This window comes from Podarcis pityusensis (genome assembly GCF_964106645.2).
Source record: "Podarcis pityusensis genome assembly, chromosome: 1".
NCBI classification, from domain to species: Eukaryota; Metazoa; Chordata; class Lepidosauria; order Squamata; family Lacertidae; genus Podarcis; species Podarcis pityusensis.
In genome coordinates, this window is record NC_138028.1 from 20,042,175 (window position 1) to 20,054,726 (window position 12,552).

Genomic DNA, 12,552 nt, shown 5'->3' on the forward strand with positions numbered 1-12,552 from the left:
TGTAAATTCTCAACCTATTGCAACGTATTACGGTGAACTGAAGTTATTTCTTCCATGAAGATCTTAAGAGACATATCATTTAATGTTTGCTGCAACAGAAACAGTTGAGCACGCCGACTTTCAGGGCAGTAATTCAACCAGGATTTCTCCAGAGCCCACAGCTGTGAATCAACCCTGTCATCAGGCGTCAGGGTTACAGCAGCAGCACATGGATTTAGGATAGTGAGTCAGAACAGAGCCTCAGGGCAAAATGCTTCCTGTCTAAACCACAGTATGGATCCCTCAGCTGGGAGTACTGGCAACCTAAGAGTGCCGTGCATAGGATGTGCCTGTAATAGACAACTGACAGTTGCTGTGAAGGTAAAAAGGGAGAAGTCTAATGGCATCTGCAAAGCGTAACACATTGTAATGAGCTAGATCATGGCTTGTGACATAGACAGAGGACTCATTCACACTGGGGTTTTAAGGTGGATTTGAAGCTGCTTGTGTTTGTTTCAGTTTTGTGGCATCCACACAATATATTCTTTATCCACATTGCAGCCTGCACTGCCTACCTCATCCCCCATTTGAATTTTCCTGATTTGCAAATAACCTGATAAGGGAAGAAAATCCAGTATAAAGTCACATTACCTGACTGCAGATGCATTGCATTTTTGTAAAATAAAAGAAAAAATGTAACTATAGGAAAAGAATCAAAATATCACCATTTGCAAACATTGATAACTTTAATAGTTGTTGTTTTTAGAAAAGCACAAATATAACTGTACTTTAACAAAGGCATTTTCACCCTACCCAATTAATAATAATAATAATAATATCAATAATTACATGTATAGTGAGGCTCATAAACAACAAGGAGCACTGTAGTAGTGAAAAAGTAGTATACATTTGGTTTGCTTAAACCAGTTCAAGACTTATACAAGATGTTATGCAAACCCCGGGTAAAACACAGAAGCATTCTCAATGTTTTGCCCTCTGTTCAGAAACCCCCATTATCAAGAACATGTTTTATTACAAGAATAAGTTTCTGTAGAACAATTCATACAAGATAAAAATGGTACAACTGTTGACCTTTCCAAAGAAACCAAGCGGTATAAAGAAAAAGAGTATCAAAGAGAGAGAGAGAGAGAGAGAGAGAGAGAGAGAGGGAGAGGGAGAGAGAGAGAGAGAGAGAGAGAGAGAATATAAAGATTCCATCACAAGACTCTGGACAGCAGGATCTAGCTCAGGTGAAGGGAACCTCTGATGATGTGGCTTCTCCTGAAGTATCACTTGACAGCAGCAGCATGGTGCTGAAATGATGAACTGGTAGCTGGATCTTGGAGAGACCATTTGAATTTCCCACAACGCACTGAGAAGGGGCGTTGTTGGAAATCAAAAATGGCCGCTCCAATACTCAAATTGCCTGGCCTGCATCAAATGCTGGGTGAAAAATGTTTAAAGGTAAAGGGGGCCAGGGCAGGTGTGAGTAGTAGGCCCTCCTAGAGTACTAGGCAGCTCTCTCAGCAACCAACATGGTGGCACCATGGCAGTTGGCCACTCTCTAGGCTCAAAGCATCTCAGCTAATGGCATCCAGAAACTCTTCCACCTGCCTTAGTAGTACAGTTGTACCTTGGAAGTTGAACAGAATCCATTCTGGAAGTCCGTTCGACTTCCAAAATGTTCAGAAACCAAAGCACAGCTTTGGATTGGCTACAGAAATTCCTGCAGCCAATCAGAAGCCGTGGAAGCCCCGTCGGACGTTTGGGTTCCAAAGAATGTTCACAAACTGGAACATTCATTTCCGTGTTTTGATCGTTCGGGAGCCGATTTGTTCGGGAGCCAAGGCGTTTGAGATCCAAGGTACGACTGTATTAGGGTGCTGCAGCCAGAGACTTCATTGGCAGCACACGCTACAGTACCCAAGACAGATGACAGGATTCTTCTTTGTAGCAGAACACCTGTCACGTTAGACTACTTTAAAAAGCGGAAAGAACATGCTTTGCAAAACTGATGGCTTCTTTTGTGCAAAACCTCACAAGCACCTTAACAGCTTTCAGCACATTGCAAAAGAATAGGGAGAGAGAAAGAACACACACTCACCAAAAAAATTCTGCAAAATAGTGAAAAATAAATAGATTAACCACCCACTTACCATAGAACAATCCACATGAGAAATTTACATCAGAATTCTGATTCGTGTCCAGAATCCCAAGAGTGCATAACCTTATGTATGCTTTGGCCCTAACGGGGCTTCCAAGCTCTGAAGGAGCGTAAGTGGAGTGCAAAAGAGACACCCAGTTATATCCCATACCGGACTTGTTTGAGGCTATCAAAACAACTGGCTCTACTTCTATATTGATGGCTTCAAAAACAGCCCAGTATTTTACATTGGTTAAAAATAACAGAGCATTTGCAGATTTATAAAAGGGGCAAATTAATACTGGAAACTTCTCTGCATGAGCAGACTCAGGAGAGCTAAAGAGCCCAAGCTTGCCATCCCCACTGTGTAGAGAGTCTCTCCACACCACCGGAGGTCACTTCTGGGAACACACAGAATTGTCCCCACCCAGAAATGGAGGAGACTTACACAGATCAGCACCTGATCATTTCTGCTCCAGCCAACCCTGATCTCAGCAAGATCAGGGCACCTGGGTGTGCAGGCATCCCCATTCTGCAGACTCCCTACTTGCGGGCAGGTGCTCACACCCTAACACACATTTTCTGCAGGAAAGGAATAGTGATGATGGCTAAAAGCCCTGGTCTGCTCCTCTCTCAACACAGCAAAGCCTTACATACAAGGAACAGGTGGGTAGGATTCTAAGTCACCAATGCATCCTAAGAACAATGGCCCACCTAGTCCAGAATTCTGTTCTCACAATGGCTGGCCAGATGTTTATTGGAAGCCTGTAAGCAGGGCCTGAATGCAACAGCACAGTCCTCACTTGTGACTCCCAGGAACTGGCACCCGAAGGCATAATGCCTCCAACAGGGTAACACAGCCTTAACCTCCATGAATTTGCCTAACCTGCTTTTGAAGGCACTCAAATTGATGGCCATCACGACTACCTGTGCTGGTAAATTCCACAGTTTGGCTACGCACTCACTCACATAGTATTCAAAGTTCATGCACTTAAGATTAAAAGTTTATGCTCTCACTAATAAGAAGCCGCTACAGTGCATGGTTTCGTACATGTGTTCCTTATACAGTGGGCGCTTGGGTTACGAACGTGATCCGTGTGGGATGCACATTCGCAACCCGCAGTGTCCACAACCTGCAGCAGCACATCTGCGCATGCATGGGTTGTGGTTTGGCACTTCTGCGCATGTGCGACCACCAAAACCCGGAAGTAACCTATTCCGGTACTTCTGGGTTTCAGTGGTCTGTAACCCAAAAAAACGCAACCTGAAGCGTCTGTAACCCGAGATATGACTGTACAGCTGTGGCCATTCATCACTGCATTACAGTGGTACCTTGGTTCCCAAACTTAATCTGTTCCCGAAGTCTGCGTTCTAAAACCAAGGCATGCTTTCCCATAGAAAGTAATGCAAAATGGATTAATCCGTTCCAGACTTTTAAAAACAACCCCTAAAACAGCAATTTAACATGAATTTTACTATCTAATGAGACCACTGATCCATAAAGTGAAAGCAATAATCAATGTACTGTACTATAAAATAAGTAAGACAGTATTGCAGATGATAAAAATTAAAATTATTCCCCCCTTACGTGCACCGATGATAGTCATTGTTTGGATGGGGGGCTTTTATCCATTTCTGCAGTCACACAATAAACCAGGAGCGGAACTGAATTCCACACAGTCCCAAAAACAAGTCCCAAAAACAACAGTCACAAGTCAGTCCCATAAAACGAAGAACAAGTCACAGTCAAAAAAATGAAAAAGTCACACAAACAAAAACACAAAAAATAGCAAAAACAAAAGCTCCAAATATCACCTCTGTGTTGTGCGGGTGCTCAGGACTCAACAGCTGACTGACTCAACAGGAATCCTCTGATTAGCAGCGGGGGACTCAATTTACAAATGGAATACACTCAACAGGAAGCAGAACATGTTCAGCTTCCAAGGCAAAGCTCACAAATCGAAACACCTACTTGTGAGTTTGCAGTGTTCTACAGTCATACCTCGGGTTGAAGTAGCTTCAGGATAAGCATTTTTCGGGTTACGTGCTGCGGCGACCCGGAAGTAACGGAGTGCATTACTTCCAGGTTTCGCCGCGCATGCGCAGACGATCAAAATGACATCACGCGCATGCGCAGAAGCGGCGAATCGCGACCTGCACACGCACAGACACAGGTCGCGTTCACTTCTGGATGCGAACGGGGCTCCGGAACGGATCCCGTTCGCATCCAGAGGTACCACTGTATTTCCAAGTTGTTCATAAACTAAGCTGTTCTAAAACCAAGGTACCACTGTACTAGAAATGGGTAGCTCTTCATTATATAAGCAAAGAGATGCAGATTCAAACTGTGAGAACTCTAAATGCAAAATTAATTTTTTTGTTTCCTTTTTTAAAAAACTGAATTCATTTCATAGGCCCTCCACTTCTGTGATTACCTGCAGGACACTGAGCAAAATTACATTATCTGGGACATGATGTGAAAAACAGAACTGCTTTACACATTAATAACTCCCCTGCAGGAAAATGTGGAGGAGTTATTAAGATCTTGAATATCTCTAGGATACCGCAGAGGAAGCATTCATAGGAGGGGAAAACACACAACAAATCACTGAACTAGGATGGTCAATTTCATTTGTCCCTTCCCAAGTCCATTAATTTCAACAATTCTCCTCTGAGTAGAATTTAGTCAGATATAACCCTTTGATAGCCTTATCCTCAATTTGTCTAATTGTAAAGCCATTTATGTTGATGGCCATCACTGCCTCTTGTGGGAAGCAATACTACAGAATATTAGTAGCAGTTTGGTCTTAAATCAGTAATCGAGTTATGTGAGACCATTACTAATAATATTAGCAAACCGTGAATATGGAAACTATGGGGTGGAGAGAACTCCTTCTCTGCCTTGTTTTCTGAAAACAGTACACTCATGCAATGCAATTACATCTCTCGCTCTTTAAAAAGACAGCCTGGTTCTTTTCTCCACAATTTGTTTTAGTCTGCTCTTTTTCCCCCAAGGCTGAATGTTCTTTTAAAATTTAGTCTAGTCCGTCGGCAAACAAACACAAACGCTGTTAATTGCACTTAGATTAAAACCCAGAAATTAGCTCAAGCGAAGCATTGTTATCAGCAAATTCATCAAGCAGCACAGGGAGCCCACTGGGTAAAAATAAAATAAAATAAAATAAAATAAGTACAATTGTGTGTAACCATGGTGAAATGCTTTTCTCTCTTCTTGATGGTGCAAAGTTTGTTTTTGCTGCAAAAATGTGCCAGAGCTGCTGAAACTCCTATGAATATCTAATCAATCTAATCATGAAGCTAGCAATAGGCTTGCAACAAAACAAAAAAAGCGCTCAGGAGCGTGAAACTAAAGTCATTTAGTTTTCATTAGTGGTTTGGAATGGGAACTGACGGGGGAGGGGTGAACTGGGGAAATTTGGGTTTGAGCAGTAGACTCACAGAATCGTAGAGTTGGAAGGGATCCTGAGGGTCATCTAGTCCTATTTCCTGCAATGCAGGAATCTCAACACTCGGTCTCCCATCCAATTTGAAACCAGACCAGACCCTTCTTAGCTTTGCAAATGTGCCGCTTGAACAAATGATGACTGATGACTTGATGGAAAATAATGGTAAGGCAAGAAAAGATGTATTGCTAGTCAACTGTTTGAAAGGTGGGCCTGATGTATAAATGGAGGGGGGGTGTTAGACAATGCCTATAAATATTCACTAGCCAGAATTGATATTTTCCTTCTACTGATACCTCTTCCATCATTTTTAGAGGCTTAACTGCATCCTCCATCTTTATCTCTGCAGTTATTTATGACAGAAGTTTCCCGGTCCAGTCCTATGAGCATTTTTCTCACCATGGGGCTTTCTCCCAGGAAGATATGTGCACAGGATTGCAGCCTCTGACTCTGCCTTCCGTGCAACAACCACAGTGCAATGATCTCGAGAATCAGGCCTTTGCTTATTAATAGCTTATTCTTCACAGCATTTCCAAATGCAATACAGGAAATGTTCACCAAGATTTCTACATCCACTTTTGGAAACACTGAAATATTCGACTGCAAAAAATAAATAATAAACACAAAGTGCTGATAATAAATAAAAACACAAAGTGCACTTTCATAGCATTTGTCATGATTATCTTTTTATATGACATGCTAACTGAAACCATGTTGCTAATGCAGGGAGAACGCTCATTAACCTGCTTATAACAACAGCCACTCAAGTGTGCAGAATCAGAAAGTTGGCCAGAAAAATAATACAGACGCTCTTGAGGAATAATCACATAAGGTCTGAAATATGGGGTGAGCTTTGGGAATGGTAAGAGGTAGAAGACATATAAGAAGTACAAACAATGGCTTGGAACTGGGGCAGAGAACCTTTGGCCAGGAGTGTAGTGACCAATTTAGAAGTGCAGGTCCCTTCCTGCTAGTCCTAGCCATGCCCCCCCATAGCTATATCCCTTCTACAATTATATAACCTTCTAAAATATTAATTTTGTAGAACTACCATTTTCTATGCATGTCCACAGGCAAATGATTTGGAGTGTTCCAGTATCTTCTTTCAGAGTGACTTGAGTTGTGTGTTTTTTCTCTCCATGAAGTTCCATTTCACAACATTCTCCTGAAACTGAAGCACCTTGTGTTCTTTGTGTCCCTACATGCTTAGCTTGAGAGCATACAGAGGCTACAAAAGCTCCCCTTTCACGCTGACTGGGTGACTCTAGGACACTGGAGACAGGGACCCTACAAGAGGAATGGTAACAGATTGGTGACATCTCCATTTGCCAATACACCACTCCCTTTAGACCTCTATGTGCTGCAGTAGTGCTGCTGATAACCAGCCATCACTGTCTTATTTCTCTTTGACTGTGTCTGACAACCAAGCAGGTGGTAGCAATGATGACTCAGAGGAGAAGTAGCAGGTGGCAACCACGGCAGCAAGTGTAGAGCAGTGAGTGGACAACTGGAGCCCTCCATATGGTGATGGACTACAACTCCCATCATCCCTGTCTATTGCCCATGCTGGCTAGGTCTGCTGGAAACTGGAGCCACAAGAATAGGTTCTCTATCCCTGGTTTAGAACAACAGCAAAAAAAAAAAAAAAAAAAAGGGAAAAAAAAGACCTTCTCCTAATTCCCTTTGACATGAGTTTTTATACGAATATCTCTATGGACCTAGTGAAAGAGTGGCATTGGTTTCTGAGCCACAGACACACAATAACATCTCATTCTGTTCTAGACCATCACAGACTTTGGTCAATGCAGCTGGGTTAGAAGAAGACATCAGAATCTCTCTCTGTGCATGAGAGAGTGGCTTTGGGGCTGTCACCATTATGTTTCCCCACGTAACCAAGATCAATACAAGGCTCTGTCAATATTGTTGCAAGCCTCTATTTCATTATCAGATCCTTAACACCCACCATGTTATCCTTCCAGACCCAGGGTTTTCAGATTTATGCAACAGGATTGTACAACTTTCTAGACACCTGAGTCGTTTTCTTTCACCGACAGGACAAACTGCTAGGAAAGTAACCATATCTACAAAACCAATTGAAATATGTCAATGTGCCTTTGTAATGGACAACAAAAAAGGAGTACTCTCCACATGCTGCCTTGCCAGAACCTTCCTGCCATTTTAAAATAAAAAAATTCAAACCAGTTCTGCATGTCTACTTGTCCAGTGCCTACGGAGGGCAAGGAAAGATATTGCTGCAGAACCTGAGGAGGCAGGTATTCATGTACAAAGCTCCAATTCAGGAGTAATTAGAGACTTAAAACCATAGAGAAATGAGATAAGCAACAAATTCACTAGCCAGCAAGCATCAGAGCCCTTGGTGAGCAAACCTGCCTTTTCTTTTGTGTGCGTTGCAGTTTGCATTATGGGGAAAGGCCATAGCTCAGTCATGAAGCCTCTGCTTTGCATTCAGGTCTCAGGATCAATCCCTGGCATCTCCAGACAGGAGACGGGGAAAAGTCCCTCTGTCTGAAGTCCTGGAGATCTGCTGAGTCAGTAAGACAATAGCGAGCTAGATGGACCAATGATCTGACAGAGTATAAATTCACTGGCTTTTCATGTTAAACTTTACATTTAATTGATTATGCTGTTAATGAGATGCTTCCTCCCCACATCACTTACAAAGGACTTCAAGGGTGGCTCCCCCCCTCATTTATCTTTTGGTCACCTATTGGCTAAGCTTGTTCTTAGCTAACAAGGGTCTACCTACAAATATTTAAAAAGATTTACATTTGTGCGCATATATATATCTACATACATACACACACTCTGCGCTGATGAAACAGCAACTGTCCACCTCCCCGAGCTGTTGTCCTTTCTTCTCAGAACGTGAAGGCATACACAACTCCGACAACAACTATGTTTCCAATTGTGGCTATAATTGCAATCCATAACAAAATGGCGTCGTTTGAAGAACGGGAGGCGTCTTCAGGCTGGTTCGGCATCGAAGCAGCTGCGTGGACATTGGCGGAGGAATTAAACAAGGAGTATTCCGTACTAAAGTCCTCGTTGGGCGAATCCATGAAGGCTCCTCCCATAACTGGAAGCTGTGGAAGAAGAATTTAGAACATTAGGGTCAAGAATTGGAGGAAGAGGTCCATAAATAGATACTTGTTTGCTGTCCTCCAGGTGCCGTTGGACTACAACTTCCATCATCTGCTGTTTGTGGTGGAGTCCAGCAATATCTGGTGATATACTGGTGAGGATTGCAAAAGTATACTTTTAAGAGAGGTGCAAGACGATTCGCACATGTTTTCATGAAAAATAAATGCTACGGGTGTTTCTGTTTTGCAGTGACTTTACACTAGCATTTCTTGTGGGAGGGTAAGAAAACTGCATGTGCTTCTGGTTCTGTGCCTTAAAGCGAATACTTTATAACTTGAAGACCACAGTGCACAGAGTTTAGCAGGGCCTGCCTCTTTATGGACTGTGTCACATGGTGTTCCAAAAGGACTCCTAACATGCAGATGATGGGTTTCAAATGTGTTATAGTAGAGGGGCATGAAGTGAGGAATACCTTCCAAGAGCCCTGGGAAAAAACAGGGCATCTCATTTTTTCACACAAGATCTTGGCGGCCATTTTGGGTGCTGTGGTCTCATGTGCTTTTGCCCCGAAAAAGTGTTTCCTTTGTGGTGAAAGTGAAGCATGGGTCACGTAACTTGCTATGAGCACATCCCGGAAACTGCACTTCCCAGTTTTGTGTCAGAAAAAGTTGGACAGTATGGTGAGGTAACAGTATTTAGTGGAAGGAAGTGAAGGAGAGAGGGCTAGCAAGTGGCTAATTTAGCCCATTAGTCCTGGTTTCTGAAGGCCTGATGTCCCAGGCTGGTGATTCTATCCTCACTAAAGGATAGACCTACTCTGTATGGCATCAGTTCAAGAGTCATTCTTCCAGAATGACCATTTCAGTAAACAGACCTTGTCCAAGATAAATATTTGTTATGGGATTTCAAGCTTCTAACATAGTATCTTACACAGTTTATTGGTGGGAGGGGAAAACACCCATATGGAAAATGTATTCAAGTGGACACACAATTCAGCATGTCCAAATGCCTTCTTGATCCCAGGCAAGAAACCAGTACTTTAGGGGGGTGGGAATTAAGAGTCTTTTCCTTCAGATGAATTTAAATTCTAATTCAGAGCTTGTCTGGAGCCCGGGACAAATTCTGCCATGAAAGCTAACAGCTGGGCTTGAAGTTCCTATGACAGGCAGCCTCTGCCATCACCATTCCCCACAAATTCTGCAGTCAATTAAGACAAAGTTAACCATCTGATATGACAAGACCCATCATTTAAGAGAATTTTAAGAAACTTTAAGAGATTGCGCAGGGATGTCCTCATGTCCTATTTTAAAGAGACGAGTCTTCAACTTGAAGGGCTGCTAAGCCATAAAACTCACTGAGTTAACAGAATCTACCTCAGAGAGGATTGCTGCATGGATAAAACAAGAACAGTACCCTCCATCTTTGCCACCCTGAGCTGTTTGAAGAAGGATGGGATACCACATTTCTTGGCACCTCAGTACCCAAGGGAATGTCTCCTCCCATATGATGATACCCTTGGCAATGGAGCCCCTCATCTGAGTGTCTTCTTCATCAGAAGTTGAGGGTGGCTTTGAGAAAGAGAACATTTCTCAGTGGTGTTCTGTAAGCTTGAGAATACCAGTTACTGGAAACCAAAGAGTCAGGAGGAGTGCTGCTGTGCTCAGGTGCTACTTGAAGACTTCACATATGCATCTGGCTGACCACAGCAATAGCATGATGCTTGACTAGATGAGCCACTGGCCCTAATCCAGTAGGCTCGTCTTACATTCATTCTTGCTGGGTAGTGCCCTGGTTATGAAATGCTCACCCAAGGGAAACTGGCTTGGGAGTACCTACATTGTTGTCATTTAGGCATCAAGCGAAGCCTTTTCTGTTCTCCCAGCTTTCATGGTAGTGTTAACTTCTGTATTTTGCTAGTCATGTTAGTACATTCTCAGCTCTTGAGATTTTATTGTGTTTTCTTAGTGTGGTTTTGTAATACATGGCTGTATGTTCACTTGGATGTTATGACTTACTGTGGACTTCCACTGCATATTATTGTGTTTTTAAACCTAAAATGTCACACCTAAAGAATTTTAATAGGGATGGGATTAATCACAGCATAAAGATAACTGCAATGGAAAGTCCCTCCCTCATCTTCTCCCCTGTGCACCCCCTAAATCTGTTGTAGGGGTTACCCCAATTCTCTGGAACAGATTCAGGACACACAGAGACTGAGGGATGGGGACAAAGTCCCACTGCAATAAATGTTCCACTTGCACAGTTATTTAGTTGAACACTACCCTAGGTGTCTAATACCAGTACAGTGGTACCTCTGGTTAGGAACTTAATTCGTTCCGGAGGTCCGTTCTTAACCTGAAACCGTTCTTAACCTGAGGTACCACTTTAACTAATGGGGCCTCTCACTGCCGCACAATATCTGTTCTCATCATGAGGTAAAGTTCTTAACCCGAGGTACTACTTCCGGGTTAGCAGAGTCTGTAACCCGAATTGTAACCTGAGGTGTTTGTAACCTGAGGTACCACTGTATACTTAAAAATCTTCTGTATTACTGTGTGATTTGAAGAAGTGAGCACAAAAGGAAAATGTGTAAGAGAAGCAGATCTTTTCAAATGAGCAACTGGGAAAACCCAGAGTTCTCTTCCTTTGGGGGAAGCTGGGGGAATTCTTCTTCTTCATTGTCCATGTGAATCATTGTTACAGAAACTTCTCAAAGTCTAGTGGTTTGAGAGCCTTTATCAGTGAAGAAAGACACATCAGAGCTGGCCCTAAGCTCAGATAGCCAAATAGCTAAGGGGACCGATTGGGTTTCTAACATGTCTCTACTAGGCAAGCTTTGGAGAAGATTATTCTTATAATTGGGCAATGTGCTATTTGTAGCAAAGCCCCACAATACATCATCTTTCCATTTAAATTGTACCCTCGGTGCCTTACTTTCCCCAGGGTTGGCAGAAAATCTTAAGAGATCAGTGTCAAGCCCTTTACAAGACATTTAGGAAAAGAGCTTGAAAAGGGGTGTTTTAGTCTATGTTTTCTGTATTCACAAAAAAGATCCCTAGAAAAAGCTCAGGAAACAAATGAAATGATGCTTGTGGAAACTGATTTTGTTTGGCACAAACATATACTAGCTGCGGGAAAACTGAACAATGTGGTTTAAAGCAATCTTTAGGTTTCCGATCCCAGTATCCAACAGAGGGCTCTGCCAGATTGTCTTGTTTATTGAGCATTCATCTTGTTTGGATGGTGGTTTTAGGATGTCGCCCAACACTGCCATTATCCAATGCATTTTCCTGGCACTTTCCTTGCCACAAAAACCCCACTTCTTTTGGAAGTGGCTTTGTTGCGCAAGACCATCAACTCCACTTTGTATGAATGAATTATAGTGTGATGGTCTAGAAGCAGCCGGACTCAACAGGAAAATCTCTCATTAATGTCTTTCAGTAAGAGGGGAACCAAAGCATGGGGGTGGGGGGTACCACAGCTCCGCAGTAGAGCTTGGCTTTGCATTCAGAAGGTCACAGGTTAAAAACTGGGTCAGGTGGCAGGCAATGTGAAAGACCTCTGCTTCAGGTAGTGGACAGCCACTGCAACTCAAAGTTACCAATACAGGGCTATACGGAAAATAGTCGAACCTGCTTTATAAGGCAGTTCCCTACATTTCCATCTTTCTACTCACCATCTTGTACATTTCAAGATTCTCTCAAGGTCTTGAATTGTGAACTCCAGGGGAAGATTAAGTACCTCGTATGCTTAAAAGGATGCTAGAATCCATTCCAACTGATCTTGGCCCAGGACTAAGTTGTACAAACAGACCACATCTGTTTTCAGCAACATATTATCGGGAAATAAAAAAGAAAGACTAAA

The 12,552-nt window shown here is 42.7% G+C and overlaps 1 protein-coding gene across 1 annotated transcript in view; it reads right to left on the reverse strand.

Annotated features, from left to right (window-relative positions):
- Window positions 1-2,007: 2,007 nt before the first annotated feature.
- Window positions 2,008-12,552, reverse strand: part of LOC308470117 (uncharacterized protein C14orf132) — a 40,161-nt gene continuing 29,616 nt past the window's right edge. Inside the window, exon 2 of the mRNA XM_080993404.1 lies at window positions 2,008-8,690. Within this exon, the coding sequence (XP_080849530.1) occupies window positions 8,466-8,690 (225 nt within the window). The 3' untranslated portion in view covers window positions 2,008-8,465. The remainder of the gene's footprint in view (window positions 8,691-12,552) is intronic.